We start from the raw sequence: 17,077 nt of genomic DNA on the forward strand, positions 1-17,077 counted from the left end.
CGCAGAATCTGTCCTCTTGCGCCTGGAAACACAGGTACATAGAGATAGCACTGCTACCTGGCTGGCCACGAGAGAAGCGTGGAAAAATCTACTAGGACGGCATGGGGGGAACTGAGAAAAGGAGAAAGGAAGTCAAAACTGTGTCTTCCCACCACCATGGTCCGTTCAGTACGCAATGCCAAGCTCATCATGGAGGTGATGAGCGGAGCCTCCTTCACAGGCAGCCCTGGGGTCACCAAGATCACCAGCCCCCAGTCTCTCACCCCACCCACCACCAGTCACAGCTGGCAGTGTCTCCCTCAGAGATGATCCCAGGGACTGTTACCAGGATGACCCATGACTTCTCCCCTCAGGGGCAGTGTGAGACGGCACACAGGGAACACCAGGGTGGGAGGGGCCTGGTGGGCCTTGGTTCTGCCTGAAGACTGAGCGGGGAGACACTGCAGGGGAGCCCCTGCCTGGAGGGAGAGGGGCCCAGAGCGGGCTGGCGCCCCGTGTCTGAGGCGGGCTGAGCTTGACCACCAGCGCCTCCCCCCTGCTCCTACCCGAGGGGCTGAAGCTGGGCAGGGACTCGGCCCCCACCTCTCCCTGAAGGAGCCTCAGCTGGTCCTGCTGCCGCCCCTTCCCCTGGGAGGAGAGACACTCAGAGAAGCAGAGACAAGGAGAGACACAGAGACCGACTGCCAGGGAGCTGTGAGGGCGGGGAGGCAGGAGCTGAGGGGGAGGAGGCCCAGCGGGCGCAGGTCAGGACCAGCCCCTCAGCGTGAAGACGGGGGCGGGGAGCCCCAGATCATGGCTCCCTGTGCACTGACCACAGGGAGGCCCTTTTGCAATAAAGGAAAAGAAGAAGCCAGGCTGATAAAGGAAGTGCCCGTCACTGTCGGGGTGGGCAGGTTTGGGGAAGGCCCCCACCCTCCTCCGTCCTCTGAAGGAGCCTGGTCCTCACTCCCGGTGCTGAGACTCCCCCAGGGGCCCCCCAAGGCCTCCCGTCTGGCCTTGAGGGCGCTGCCTGTCTTTTCACCCGGGAGGAGGGCAAGGCCATGGGGCTGCCCCTGCTGCTGCCCCTGCTGCTGCCCCTGCTGCTGCTGCTGGCGTCTCTGTGGGCTGGTGAGTGGCCGGAACTGTCCTGCTCTGCCAGGGACCCCAGGGAGGGGCTGTGGCTGGGTGTGTGTAGAAGGGTCCCCTGGGGTAGCCGGCCTGGCCTCCCACCCCCAACAAACAAAGGGCGGCTCCCACAGTGCTGGGTCCCCAACCCTTCACCCTCCTGCCTGCCCCAAGCCTGGAGAGGGGATCACGCAGGCCAGAGGGCCAGTCCTACCCCGTCACATGTGCCCCTGCAGGTGAGGGTGCCCAGTGGTCTGGGGTCACCTTCTGTGTCTCTCCTCGTGGCTTCAGAGTCTCTCCCTCCCTCCTCTAGGTCACTGGGCACAAAGAAATTCAGAGCCTCACCCTGAGATGAAGCAACCAGCGGATCTCTCAGCCCCCGAGGGTGGCTCCATCCTCATCCCCTTCTCCTTCTCTCACTCCTGGGAATTAGCCAAGGTTCCCAACATGAAAATATCCTGGAGATGGGAACACTTCCTTGGGGAGTTCATCTACAACACGACCCCTAAGTTCATCCATAATAATTTTAAGAACCGGCTCTCCCTGAACTGGACAGAACCTGAGAAGAACGGCTCCCTCCGGATCTCAAACCTGCGGAGGGAGGACCAGTCTGTGTACTTCTGCCGGGTGCAGTTGGTCACACTGAAATACGGCAAGCAGATGTGGCAGTCCATCGAGGGGACCAAACTCACCATCACCCCCCGTGAGTCCAGCTGTCCTGCCTGAGGCTCTTGGAGGCCACTGATGCCTTGGGCCCCAGGCCTGACTCAGGCACTCTCTTCCTGACTCTCCTCTCTCAAACTCTTCTCCCTGCCCACCCCCTACTCCTCCCTAGGGCTCTGCCAACTTTACCCTTTTCACCTTAATCTTCCCCAAAACCCCATCTCTCCAGATCCAGCCCCTCCCCCACCCCAGGCCCCCACACCCTCTGTGCTCCCAGCTGTCCTCCCTTCCTGCTCCAAGCTGGGCTGCACCTGGCCCCCTGCCCTCATCCCACGTCCTCCAGGTGACTTGACATCCTCGGGGTGTGGCTCTTCCCCTTTGTCCTGAGTCCTGTGTGGAGCCACAGCTACCCCATGTCTGTCCCCCCACAGCCATGAGCTCAGCCCACACACAGCAGGTGCTGAGAGGCCCTGTGTCCCCATCACCTGTTTTCCCATCTCCCCTTCCTTCTCTGCTCTGAACCCCAGGACATCAGTTCAACCATCCTTCCCTCAGTTCATCTCGCCTCGCTTTCCATCTCCTTTTCCCTCCTTCCATCCCCTTTACCTCCTTCCCTCTCTCCCCACCAGCATCCCCCCATGTGGTTCCAGTCACCCTGTCCCTGTGTCCACCCTGACCGTGCCCCTCTGTCCTGGTCATGATGAGGCAGCAGGCCCAGCAGCTCCCCTGACTGTGCCCTGCATCCCGGGGGGGGCACCTTGGCAGCATCGCCCCAGCTGACCTTCCCCACGACCCCCAGTACAGCGGTCCTGCTGCTGTCCTCCCATCACAGGAAGGGGAACCGAGGCTCGCACAGCAAACACCTGCCCCAAGTCACTCCTGGTGCGGGTGGGGTTTGACCCCAGTTTAATCCCAGAACCTATTCTCTAAACCGTGAGCCTCTCAACCTCACCTACTGACCTGTCATCTCGTTGTCTTGAGTATTTTTAACCTAACAGTGGACGAGTTGCATTAACAGATCTCCCTCTGTCACTCAATGGGCCATCGGAACTTGAACCTCAATTTATTTGTCTCCAGAGCAACGGGGGTGGGTTCTCTCTGACAGTCACAGGCAGTAAGGGGGTTGTTGTCTATAACTTTTTAGAAAACTAGTGATTGACAAAGATAGTTTGCTTTATATAATCACTTGTGCTGGAAATTCTAAACAGTGTCCACAAGGGATGATGGCTCTGGGCTGGGAAGGGCACTCTCTCTGATTCCTCCCTTGGAACACGACTGCCCCTTCTTGACCACTATGCTGATTTGGAAGCAGACAGATAGTGACTCAGAATCTGAATTCACCGAGACAGCTTTGGATTAATATTTCCTGTGTCTCCTCCATATTTCCTTAAATGACCTTTTCTGAGAGGTTTTTGGCCTCCTTAGATCTCTCTTCTTCCTTTTCTAATTCCCTAACTTCCTCTCCATTCTTTGCTTTTATTATTAGTGTGTAACATTATCTTTTGAATGTTTACTTTTTATAATTTAAGTTGTAAAAGTAAAGCATGAGTTTTGACAAAGATGGAGAGTTATATGCACATGTTTATCTCCACTCCCTCTCAAAATTTAGTGAATGACAGTGAAGGGAGTTTTTAAGACAAAAACCAGCAACAACAAAAAAATTTGTGATCTAGGAGGACAAAAACAAAATTGGGGAAGCTGGAAATAGATGTATGTAACTCACTCAGGAGATCACAGGATTTAAACCCTAAGCCAGCAATGGGGACAACCAGGAGGAAAGCAGTTCACGCTACAAACCCCCTTAAAGGGTCATAAATGTGAACTCCTAATATCCCTGCTGGGAAAGATTGAAAGCAGGAGGAGAAGGGGATGACAGAGGATGAGATGGTTTGATGGCATCACCGACTCGATGGACATGAGTTTGAGTAAGCTCCGGGAGTTGCTGATGGACAGGGAAGCCTGGTGTGCTGCAGTCCATGGGGTCGCCGAGTCAGACAAGACTGAGCAACTGAGCTGAACGGAATATCCCTGAAGGAGGGTATGAAGCAGTCCAGATTATGATTGCAGATTAGCATAAGGTTTATGTTTTTGTTGCTGTCCAGTAACTAAGTCAGGTCTGACTCTTTTCAACCTCATGGACTGTAGCAAGCCAGATTCCCCCATCCTCCACTATCTCCCAGAGTTTGCTCAGATTCCTGTCCATTGAGTCACTCATGCTATCTAGCCATTTTATCCTCTGCCACCCCTATCTCCTTCTGCCTTCAATCTTTCCCAGCGCCAGGGTCTTTTCCAGTGAGTTGGGTCTTCACATCAGGTGAGGTGCCCAAAGTATTGGAGCTTCAACTTAAGCATCAGTCCTTACAACAAATATTCAGGCTTCATTTCCTTTAGGACTGACTGGTTTGATCTCCTTGCAGTCCAAGGGACTCTCAAGAGTCTTCTCCAACACCACAGTTCAAAAGTGTCAATTGTTCATTGTTCAGCCTACTTTATTATCCAGCTCTCATATCTGTACATGACTACTGGAAAAATCATAGCTTTGACCATATGGACCTTTGTCAGCAAAGTGACATCTCTGCTTTTTAATATGCTGTCTAGGTTTGTCATAACTATCCTTCCAAGGAGCAAGGAAGGAAACTTCATTTCATGGCTGCAGTCACCATCCACAGTGATTTTGGAGCCCAGGAAAATAAAATCTATCACTGCTTTCAGTTTTTCATTTTTTTTTTAATTTTTATTTTTACTCTATTTTACTTTACAATACTGTATTGGTTTTGCCATACATTGACATGAATCCACCACGGGTGTACATGCATTCCCAAACATGAACCCCCGTCCCTCCTCCCTCCCCATAACATCTCTCTCGGTCATCCCCCTGCACCAGCCCCAAGCATGCTGTATCCTGCATTTTTTCTCCTTTTGTTTGCCATGAAGTGATGGGACCAGATGCCATGATCTTAGATTTTTTAATATTGAGTTTCAAGCCAGCTTTTTCCTTCTTGTCTTTCGTTCGTCCTCATTAAGAGTCTCTTTAATTCCTCTGCACTTAATGCCATTAGAGTGATAGTATCTGCACATCTGAGGTTGTTGATATTTCTCCCAGAAATCTTGATTCCAGCTTGTGCTTCATCCAGCCCAGCATTTCGTATGATGTACTCTGCATAGAAGTTAAATAAGGAGGATAACACTACATAACCTTGTCGTGCTCCTTTCCAGTTTTTCCAAACCAGTCCATTTGTTCCATGTCAGGTTCTAACTGTTGCTTCTTGACCCGCACACAGGTTTCTGAGAGACAAGCAAGGTGGTCTGGAACTCCCATCTCTTTAAGAATTTTCCACAGTTAGTTGTGATCCACACAGTCAAAGGCTTTAGTGTAGTCAATGAACCTGAAGAAGCTGTCTTTCTGGGACTCCCTTGCTTTTTCCATGATCTGCCTCCTCAAAACCCAGCCTGTACATCTGGAAGTTTTGGAATTAGAATTGCATCATTTTCTGTATTTCTATATTCTGGAACCTTCTGTCTGGGAATTATCCACTCCTTGAATTTTCACAAGAATTTAGCCATTACACCTTCTGAGCTTGAAATCCCTACAAAAGGTTGTTCTTTAAAACTGTCCTCAATTTCTTCTTTGTCTGCCCATTAAAGTTTACTACTTTTTAATTTTTTTCAATTTGTGTTTGTCTCAGAAAATCTGCCATTTCACAGAGCTTTGTAGGTTTCTCAATGATTTTCTCAATGCATGTATGAGTTCAATACCCTTTTGACACTGTTAGATTTATGAGTCTTGTCTGCTTTCTGGTTTGTTTTTCTCTGCATTTTTTATTCCTTCTGCTGTCCTATTTCCTTAAATATGTGTCCAGTCTAGGTTTTCATTCAAACTACAAGTGTCCTTCGAGCTGCCTTCTCACTGTTTTTGTTACTTGTTTCTTGGATGCTAATCTTTCATTCATTTAAAACATCTTCACATTTAAAATAATGAAAGTTTATAGAAGCTTCAGTTTTGTAGGGTTTTTAACGTGCATTCCTATCATTTTTATCTGATATGTTAGTAAAACTAAATAATTTTTAAATTTGAAAGTCTTAGTTGAGGGATGGTATTTACACTTTTATTATTAATTTCTAATAAGAGTGGACATGAATTTGGTCCACACTAACCAGAAGACTTCATTGGAATTTGGGATTTTCTTCCCTTTAGTGGGGTATTGAGTAATTTTTTAATTGTCTATTAAAAGAGGTACAATCTATTGGTAGGACTTAGAAATTAAGTTAACCTTAGAAATGGATTCCAGTATACATTAGGTACAGACAAATACTGTTTGATTCCACTTACAGGAGGTCCCTAGAACAGTTATATTCACAGAGTCAGAAAGCAGACTGCTGAGGCAGGGGCTGGGGGGAAGGGGAATAGGGGGACAGAGCTTCAGTTTCCTGAATTTGAAAAATTCAGGAGATGGATGGAGGTGAGACTTATGCAATAGTGTGAATGTACTTAATGCCACTGAACTATACAGTTAAATATGGTTAAAATAGTAATTTTCATGTTATGTGTTAAAATAATTTTTTATCCTGTGATTTAGTTCACCTATGGGTAGGTGGTAAAATGAGGTTCTGAGGTCATAGCACTGATCAGTGGTAGAGTCAGGATTTAAAAGAAGTGAAGAGGATTCAGAGCTTCCAGCGTCACCTCTTGTTACTCCACTCCCTGTGGGAGAGCTTCAGAGACCTGCTCCCCACCCCCACTTTCCCCAAACTAGGGAACAAGATGTGACAGCTTCACCCAGATACCTCCAGCCATTTAGTGAAGAATTTGCCTATTTTTCAGGCAGCAAGACAACCACCTGGGATCCTACCACCACCTCCACAGCTGGTCTCGGGGGCTCAGAGGGCAAAAAGAGTTCCAAGCTGTGGGCCCCAACCATGGAAGCTATAGTTGGGTTGGCACTGGCCAATATTGTGTTGCTCAAGATTCCAATCGTAGGACTGACTGTGTACCTCTGGTGGAAGAGAAGCAAAGGTAAGTGGTCCGGGACCCCTAACCTCTCGCCAAGATTCCCAGCTCAGTGTTTCTCAGAACCTACTGCACCAGATGACCAGCGGTGCTCAGTTAAAATACAAGTTCCTGACATACCTGAGGTCTGGGCTTGGGAATCTGCATTTTTAGTGACCTCCTCAGGTGGCATTCGTGGACCTACTGTGTCTGTGTGCGTGGAGGGAGAGGCCAGATCCTGGAAAAGTTTAAGAGAGAAAACCAGCATGACTTGGTGATTGCATTGGTGTGAGGGTGAAGGAGTGGGAATAAGTCCCATGTTTCCAACTTGGGCAAATGAGGCCATGGTGAGGCCACGAAGTAAATTAGGGGGCAGAGGAGGTCAAGGACCATAATTGGGAGAGAAGATGACTCTTGAGTTTGGGATGGTTTATGTTTGTGTGGCATCTGAGTAGAGATGCCCATCAGAAATTTGGATGTGTGCATTTACAGCTGAAAGAGACCACAGGGTGAGAGGCATTAACTATTTATGCCACAACAAACTCCAAAACTGATTGGAAATATTATTTTTAAATTTGCAATATGGGAACTTCCCTAGTGGTCCAGTGGTTAAGAATCTGCCTTGCAATGCCGGGGATGCAGGTTTGATCCCTGGTGGCAGAACTAAGATCCCATATGCCACAGAGCAACTAAGCCTGCAGGCCAAAATTACTGAGGCCCACGCACCGCTAGACAGTGAGTGCATCACAAGGAAGATCATGCATGACAAACAAAGATCCCATTTGTTGCAACAAGACATGGCACAGCAAAATAAATACATGAATAATTTTTAAAATTTGTAGAGAGTGATGAGCCCTGTCAGATTGTAAAGCTCAGAGCTTGAAAAGCACAGAATTGGGCATTCCTGCAGCCAAATCCTGCTTCACACTCTGGCCTGGTAAGCTCTGGCACACTAATACTACTGCTGTGAGCCTGAACTATACTGATCGGTAAAATGGGAATGACAACAGTACTTCCCTGGTGTTGTCATGACAAACAAAAGGCATTTAGAAGAGATTCTGCTTATAGAGTAAGCACTATATGAGCATGAGCACTTAATAATTAAGCTACAACAATTAAAATTATGTAATTCTGGATTATATAGGTAAACAAACGGAATAAAAGTGAAAAATCAGATACAAGCAGGGTAAAAAGAGATCGAAATACATGCAGGAATTTAGCAGGTTAAAAGGAAGCATTTCTAATCCAGGGGGAAGAATGAGTATTTCTGGAATAATGGAGTCACAGCTGAGAAAGAATAATATTAGCTCCCCGCCTTATAATTTGCACAAAAATTGAAGATATAAATGAGGAAAAAATAACCCTAGTGCTAGTAGAAAGCAGGTGAAACTTTTACAACCATGAGTTGAAGATGACTGGCCTAAGTATGACAAAATATCCAAAGGTATAAATAAAAATATTTATAAATTCAACTACATACCAATTGGTTTTTTAATTCTGCAGAGTGAAAACCACAGTGGTTGTCTCCTGAGAGTGAGGATGAGGGTCAGAGATGAAGAGAAAATGTGACATAGTCACTGTGGAAATGCAAGATGATATTTGAGGATCAGCTCAGATGAGAATCCACAAATGGGTAAAAACATCATTGCACATAGTTATGTCTTCCCCCAGCAGCATTACAGCATACAGGTTTAGAAACGTTTGGGAATTACTGGTTAGAATTTGCGTACAGCTGTTAGCACCAAAATCCAGAAGGAATGGTTAAGTTAAATAACACAGAGTTTACTTTTTTCCCCTTGTATAAAAGAATGTGGAGCCAGGGGCAGAAGCTGCCATCCATAAGCACTGAGGTTCCGACCTTTCTGTTCACTTTTCTGCATTTTGGCTTCTCTCCCGAAGGCCGCCTCATTGTTCATTATGGCTGCTAGAATTCCAGCCATTATTTCTGAATCCAATCAGGATGAAAGAACAAAAAGACTATTCCCCAGCTGTCTGTCCTCCTTTTAAGAGGCTTTGTCAAGTCCTACCCACAACGTCCCCTTATGTCTTATTGGTGAGATTTAAAAACTTTTTTTACTTAAATGATGGTTGCTATCATTTTTTGGGGGGTGGGGGGAGGAGGTTCTTCGTGGTGGCCCACAGGCTTTCTCCTCATGGCACTCGGGCTTAGTTGCCCTGTGCAGCTTGTGGAATTTGGTTACCTGCACCCCACCCCACCCCACCCCACCCCACCCCACCCCACCCCCGCCACCCAGGGATTGAACCTGTGTCCCTTGCATTGGAAGACAGATTCTTAACCACTGGACTATTCGGGAAGTCCCTTATAGGTTAGATTTAGTTATAGATCCTACATCTGTCTGTTGGGGCGCACCCAGCCACTCCAGATAAAAAGTTTCTGTAACCGAACAAGGAGGAGTGGATATGGGGCAATAAACGGTATCCCCTGCCTCAGGGAGCATCCACGATTGGAGACGTGTCAGCAAGTGTGGCAGAAGCACAGGGGGACCCAGGGGGTCAGGGAGCCCATGAGAAGGCGCAGGTGGAGAGGAGACGGCTCAGCGGGGGCCTTGGGTAACCTGAGAGAGAGTGGATCATCAGGGCAGGAGTGCAGCGAGGTCACGAACAGGTACCGAGGGATGATGACCGAAGAGAGCCGGAAGGAGAGATAGCTGAGCATAAAAATGCTAGTGTTTGCTCTGTCAGAGTTCTCAGTCCCAGTGATTGAAAAGGAAGAGGAAAGAAAATGAGTCCAGGGTTTGGCTGAGTGGACCTGAGGTCGCATGAGTCGGGGGAGGTCAAAACCACCGTGTCAGAGAGTGACAGTGCTCTGGGTGTGGGAAGAGCTGCTCTCCTGACTGGTGTGGAAGACAAGGCAGGACAGGTGCGGGCAGCCTCGGGGTGCCACGGGGGCAGGGGCGGTCAGCTCTGAGTCCCAGGCCCTTCCCAGGGAGGGGACCGGCAGAGAAGCAGGGAGGAGGCAGGCCTCCGTGGATGGCACAGTGACTCGCTGTTGGTCCTCCTGCAGGTGTGCAGACTGAAGGCAGGACCCCAGCCAGGTGAGCGCTTGTCCTCCAGTATGGGGGGGTGGGGGGCGGTGCTATTTTATGAGCAAGGAGTTTCCTCCGGAGCGCAGCACCAGGGAGCCTTTCACGGGCCTCCCCTCCTGGGCCTCCATCCACATCCTCCCAAGTCCCCACAGGCCAGGCTCTTCACTTCCTGAGGCTCCCGATCCTTAAACAGTCAGAGCCATGGCCCAGCACTTTCTCTCTCTCCCAGAACGTCTCCCTTTGTCTCTGGCACCCGCCTTTCCTCTTTCCATCCCCAGGTCTCAGCCTCTCCCTCTGTTCATCCAGGTTTGTCTCCCCCTTGAACACCGTCCCTCCAGAACACACCCGCCTGCTCCACGTTCTGTCCCCTTTCTTGCTCCTCATCCAGTCTGTCCTTTGCCCTGTGACACGGGGCCTCTGGCTGCTCCGCCCTGTCTCTCCTCAGAGCGGCTTCCCTCGCGGCCCCCAGCCTGGCTCCCTCTCCTCACCGCCCACCGCTTTCCTTTCTCATCCTCTCTGCCACATCCAGGCTTTTCCTTCTCACAGCCCCTCCCTCCTTTCTTGCCTTCCTGACTCTTGACAGTGTCCTCCCTGGACCCTCCCCAGATGGCGTTTCCTCAGGGACCAAGGCCTGAGCACCACCCAGGGGACCAGAGAGAAGCTCCCTGGTTCTCACGCTCCGGTTTGGACCCAGGCGCTGCCACAGAGGGCGGGCACCCCCTCCTGCTTCTCCTCCCTGCTCCCCTCAGTAAAGCCGCTTCTCTGCAAGAGTCCACCCCAGTCAGCTCTCAGGGACGGGGCTACACTGCAAACAGCCCCTCATCCCCGTCCAGACAGCCTCCGTCTGAGAGCCTCAAACCTCTGCCTTCGTCTCCGAGTGTGACCGGGCAGGTCACAGAGCCTCCAGTGAGAGGAGCAGCCCGAGGCAGGTGGTAGCTCTTTTCTGCCTAGACTCTGACACATCACTGCCCTCCTGTTCCCGCTCAGGGAGTCCTTCAGAAACACGGAAGAGAATTACGAGAACACCGGGAATGAAGGTAAGTCCTGCCGCCACCGTCCCCACTCTCACCTGGGCCTTCCTTCTCCTCCCCACACCCCCTCCCCACACAGGTGCCCTCAGCATCCTCCCCTGTCCCCTGCCTCACCCACCCTCCCCTGAGACCCTGGTCCTGACCTAGAGATGACCTCACTGCTGGAGCCCCTGACCATTTCTCTACCCTGGCTGCCTGATCACCTGGTTCCAGTACATCTTGAGTTTTTTTCTAAGACAACATTATAAAACCAGAACACAACAATAACATAAGCAGCTCCAGTTAGGGCCTGAAAGGATGAGAGGGAAGTTTGGAGGAGGTGGGATGGATGGACAGAGGGACTGTGGTGTCAGTGGGGCATCAGTTGTGGGATCGTGGCTCTGAGATGGGACCCCTTTCCCTCTGCTGTCTCACCCCTCCCATTTCTTTCTCCCCCAGGATGATGGTGAAGTTCTCCATGCCTCCCTCACCCTCTCCAGCTTGACCTCACCAACTGAGCAGTGCCTCCTCTCCCCCCTCCACACTGGGAACCCCAGGAAGAGACCCTTACTCTGTCTTAAAGACCTTAAGGAGTGGGGCTGAGTGAGGACCTCCTTTGAGTCAGCTGCGCACAGGGATCTCAGTTCCTCATAATCACCCCGGCCAGACACAGACAACTCAGAGGCCTGCAGGTGCTGAAAGTCATCCACGACCTGAGAGTCACACAGGCCCTGCCCCAATTCCCTCTTCAACCCCCCAGCCTTTCACCACAAAAATAAAAGGACCTGTACAATTTGCCTGAACACACCTAAGGAGAAAGCTGATGTCACCTTCAACTTCTGTCCTTCCAGAAGTTGATAAAATGAACCATGATAGATAGCTCAACTGGAATTCCATCACCTCCACTAGCTTTGTTCGTAGTGATGCTTTCTAAGGTCCACTTGACTTCACATTCCAAGATGTCTGGCACTAGGTGAGTGATCACACCATCGTGATTATCTCGGTCGTGAAGATCTTTTTTGTACAGTTCTTCTGTGTATTCTTGCCACGTCTTCTTAGTATCTTCTGCTTCTGTTAGGTCCATATCATTTCTGTCCTTTATTGAGCCCATCTTTGCATGAAATGTTCCCTTGGTATCTCTAATTTTCTTGAAGAGATCTCTAGTCTTTCCCATTCTGTTGTTTCCCTCTATTTCTTTGCATTGATCGCTGAGGAAGGCTTTTTTATCTCTCCTTGCTATTCTTTGGAACTCTGCATTCAGATGCTTGTATCTTTCCTTTTCTCCTTTTTTTTTTGCTTCTCTTCTTTTCACAGCTATTTGTAAGGCCTCCTCAAACAGCCATTTTGCTTTTTTTCATTTCTTTTCCACAGGGATGGTCTTGATCCCTGTCTCCTGTACAATATCACGAACCTCCGTCCATAGTTCATCAGGCACTCTATCAGATCTAGACCCTTAAATCTATTTCTCACTTCTACTGTATAATCATAAGGGATTTGATTTAGGTCCTACCTGAATGGTCTAGTGGTTTGCCTACTTTCTTCAATTTAAGTCTGAATTTGGCAATAAGGAGTTCATGATCCAAGCCACAGTCAGCTCCCGGTCTTATTTTTGCTGACTGTATAGAGCGTCTCCATCTTTGGCTGCAAAGAATATAATCAATCTGATTTCAGTGTTGACCATCTGGTGATGTGTTGTTGGAAGAGAGTGTTTGCTATGAACAGTGCATTCTCTTGGCAAAACTCTATTAGCCTTTGCTTCATTCCGTATTCCAAGGCCAAATTTGCCTGTTACTCCAGGTGTTTCTTGACTTCCTACTTTTGCATTCCAGTCCCCTATAATGAAAAGGACATCTTTTTTGGGTGTTAGTTCTAAAAGGTCTTGTAGGTCTTCATAGAACTGTTCAACTTCAGCTTCTTCAGCATTACTGGTTGGGGCATAGGCTTGGATTACCGTGATATTGAATGGTTTGGCTTGGAAACGAACAGAGATCATTCTGTCGTTTTTGAGATTGCATCCAAGTACTGCATTTCGGACTCTTTTGTTGACCATGATGGCTACTCCATTTCTTCTGAGGGATTCCTGCCCGCAGTAGTAGATATAATGGTCATCTGAGTTAAATTCACCCATTCCGGTCCATTTTAGTTTGCTGATTCCTAGAATGTCGACGTTCACTCTTGCCATCTCTTGTTTGACCACTTCCTATTTGCCTGGATTCATGGACCTGACATTCCAGGTTCCTATGCAATATTGCTCTTTATAGCATCGGACCTTGCTTCTATCACCAGTCACATCCACAGCTGGGTATTGTTTTTGCTTTGGCTGTATCCCTTCATTCTTTCTGGAGTTATTTCTCCACTGATCTCCAGTAGCATATTGGGCACCTACCAACCTGGGGAGTTCCTCTTTCAGTATCCTATCATTTTGCCTTTTCATACTGTTCATGGGGTTCTCAAGCATTAGAGAAACCTAACATTATACTTGGACTTCCCTGATGGCTCAGCAGTAAAGAATTCACAGGAGATGTGAGTTTGATCCCTGGGTCAAGAAAATATCCTGGAGAAGGAAATGACAACCTACTCCAGTATTCTTGCCTGGGACATCCCATGGACAGAGAAACCTGGTGGGCTACAGTCCACGCCATCACAAAAGAGTTGGACATGACTCAGCAACCAAACAACAACAACAGCATCATACTTAATGGAGAGAAACTTGAATCTTTCTCACCAAGATCAGGTACAAGGCAAGGATGCCCCCTCTGTTTCCACACTGTGAAATAGAAGTCCTTGATAAGGCAATACGGTAAGAGAAGGAAACAAAGGTTTTCAGACTGGGAAGGATGACAAAACTGTCTTTGCTTGCACATGAGATGATTATCTATGTAGAAAATCTGAAGACTAGACAAAACAAACATAAAAATCCTAAAACTAATAAATGACTGTAGCAAGGTTACAAGTTATACATTTAACATAAAGTCAATTGCTTTCTTATATACTAACAATGAAAAAATAGAATTTAGAAAAAAAAAAAAAACATTATCACTGACACTAGCAATCCCCCAAATGAAATACTTAGGTATAAATCTAACAGCATATATACAAGAGCTTTATGAGAAAAACTACAAAACTCTGATGAAGTCAAATAAATAAATAAATGGAGAAATATTTCGTGTTCATGGACAGGAAGAATCAATGTTGCCAATATGTCAGTTCTTCCCAACTTGTTCTACATATTCAATGCAACCAATCAAAATCCAAGAAAGTTACTTTATAGACATTGACAAACTTACTCTAAAGTTTATGTGACACAGAGAACAGACTTGTGGACACAGTGAGGGAAAAAGAGGGTGGGACAAATTGAGAGAGTAGCATTGAAACATACACATTACCATCTGTAAATCAGGTAACTAGTAGGAAGTTGCTATGTAACGCAGGGATTTCAATCCAATGCTCTGTGACAACCTAGAGTGATAGGATGGGGTGGGGGTAGGAGGGAGGTTCCAGAGGGAAGAGACATATGTACACTTATGGCTGATTCATGTTGTATGGTAGAAACCAACATACATTGTAAAGCAATTATCCTCCAGTTAAAAATTTAAAAAATAAACAAAGCTTATATGGAGAGGCAAAAGACCCAGAATAACCAACAATACTGAAGGAGAAGAACAAAGCTGGAGGACTGACCCTACCCATCTTCAAGATGTATAATGAAGATGGTGTAGCATTGGTGAGAGAACTGACAAATAGGTCAATAGAACAGAAAGGAGAACCCAGAAATAGATCCCCATAAATACAGTCTGATCTTTAACAAAGAAGCAAAGGAAATACAATGGATCAAAGATAGTTTCGTCAACAAATAGCACTGGAACAACTGGACAGTCTCAGGAAAAAAAAAAAAAACAAAAAAAAGCCTCTAGACACAGATCTTACACTTTCCACAAAAATTAACTCAGAATGGATTACACATAAATGTAAAATTCCTAGAAGATAACTAGGAAAAAATCTGACTATTTTGGGTATGAAAAGTGAAAGAGTTAGTCACTCAGTCATGTCTGACTCTTTGCAGCCCCATGGACTGTAGCCCATCAGGCTCCTCTGTCCTTGGAATTTTCCAGGCAGAAATTTGGGGGTGGGTAGCCGTTCCCTTCTCCAGGGGATCTTCCTGACCCAGGGATCAAACCCAGGTCTCTCTTTACTGTCTGAGCTACCAGGGAAGCCCACTTCAAGTACGGTGAATTGTTTTTAAACACTATCAAAGACATGATCTGTGAAAGAAATAATTCATAAGCTGGAGTTCATTAAAATTAAAAACTTCTGAGTAGTTCAGTGGTAAAGAATCTGCCTGCCAATGCAGGAGACACAGGTTCGATCCCTGGTCTGGGAAGATCCTACAGGTTTCAGAGCAACTAAGCCTGTGCACAACTACTGAGCCTGTGTTCTAGAGTTGAAACTACTGAGCTCAACTACTACTAATACTGCCACAATTACTGCAACCCACACACTCTAGAGCTCACGCTCTGCACAAGAGAAGCCACCTCAATGAGAAGCCCATGCCCTGCAAGTAGAGCATAGCCCCTGCTTGCTGTAACTAGAGAAAATGCCTGCACAGGAATGAAAACTCAGCACAATAAAAAAGAAATAAAAATTATTTTAAAAAAATTAAAAACTTCTGTTCTGCACAACATAATGATAAGGAAATTATTAACAGAAAATAAGTCACAGACTGGGGTAAATATTTGCAAAAGACATATCCCGACAAAGCAACTTTTATCCAAAGTATATGAAGAACTCATAATTCAACAATAAGAAAACAATCCAGATTTTCCTGGTGGTCCAGTGGTTAAGACTCCATGCTTCCACTGCAGAGGGTATAGATTCAATCCCTGGTCAGGGAACTAACACCCCACATGCCACACAAAAGCAATCGTTTTTAAAATGGGCCAAATACCTAAATAGACACCTCACCAAAGAAGATATATAGATGGCAAATAAGTATATGAAATGATGTTCCACATCCTATGTTACCAGGGAAATGAAAATTCAAACAACATTTGACACCGCTACACATCTATTAGGGACTTCCCTGGTGGCTTAGATGGTAAAGCGTCTGTCTACAATGCAGGAGACCTGGGTTCGATCCCTGGGTTGGGAAGATCCCCTGGATAAGGAAATGGCAATCCACTCCAGTACTATTGCCTGGGAAATCTCATGGACAGAAAAGCCTGGTAGGCTACAGTCCATGGGGTCGCAAAGAGTTGGACACGACTGAGCAACTTCACACATCTATTAGAATGGCCAAAATTCCAAACACTGACAGTACCAAATGCTGGCAAGGATGTGAAGCAACAGAAACTTTTTCTCACATTGCTGGTGGGAATAAAAATATACAGCCACTTGGGAAGACAGTTTGGTGGGTCTTACAAATCTAAATATACTCTTATCATAAGATCCAATTATTGCACTCCTTGGTATTTATTCAAAGGAGTTGAAAACTTAGGATGACACAAAAACCTGCACACTGATATTTATAGTAGCTTTATTCATAACTGCTCAAACTTGGGAAGTAAACAAGAAGTCTTTCAGAAAGTAAATGGGTAAATTAGCTGTGGTACATCCAGACCATGGAATATTATTCCACTGCTTAAAAAAGTTATCAAGCCATGAAAAACGATGAGAGAAGCTTAAAGGTATATTGCAAAGTGAAAGAAGCCAATCCGAGGCAGCTGTATACTATTGATTTCAACTTTATGACATTCTGGAAGGGGCAAAAACTATGGAATAATAAAAAGATCACAGGCTGCTTGGGACAGGGGTGGTGGTGGGCAGAGACGAATAGACAGAGCACAGAGGATTTTTCAGTTCAGTTCAGTTCACTCAGTCGTGTCCGACTCTTTGTGACCCCACGAATTGCAGCACACCAGGCCTCCCTGTCCATCACCAACTCCTGGAGTTCACTCAGATTCACGTCCATCGAGTCAGTGATGCCATCCAGCCATGTCATCCTCTGTCATCCCCTTCTCCTCCTGCCTCCAATCCCTTGCAGCATCAGAGTCTTTTCCAATGAGTCAACTCTTCGCATGAGGTGGCCAAAGTACTGGAGTTTCAGCTTTAGCATCATTCCTTCCAAAGAGGATTTTTAGGGCAGTTCAAATACTCTCAGTTCAGTTCAATTCAGTCGCTCAGTCATATCCAGCTCTTTGCGACCCCATGAATTGCAGCACGCCAGGTGATGGACAGGCATCCCTGTCCATCATCAACTCCATATGGTG

General features: G+C 47.0%; 1 protein-coding gene across 1 annotated transcript; it reads left to right on the top strand.

The window, feature by feature from the left end:
* LOC102184304 (paired immunoglobulin-like type 2 receptor beta) lies at positions 895 to 11,754 on the top strand. Its single transcript, XM_018041081.1, is given in 7 exon segments — positions 895 to 1,107; positions 1,418 to 1,807; positions 6,590 to 6,781; positions 10,789 to 10,838; positions 11,271 to 11,325; positions 11,328 to 11,375; positions 11,378 to 11,754. Coding segments are annotated over 7 exon segments (843 nt in total). The 5' UTR covers positions 895 to 1,040; the 3' UTR covers positions 11,419 to 11,754.

The sequence above is a fragment of the Capra hircus genome, chromosome 25, assembly GCF_001704415.2.
Source record: "Capra hircus breed San Clemente chromosome 25, ASM170441v1, whole genome shotgun sequence".
NCBI classification, from domain to species: domain Eukaryota; kingdom Metazoa; phylum Chordata; class Mammalia; order Artiodactyla; family Bovidae; genus Capra; species Capra hircus.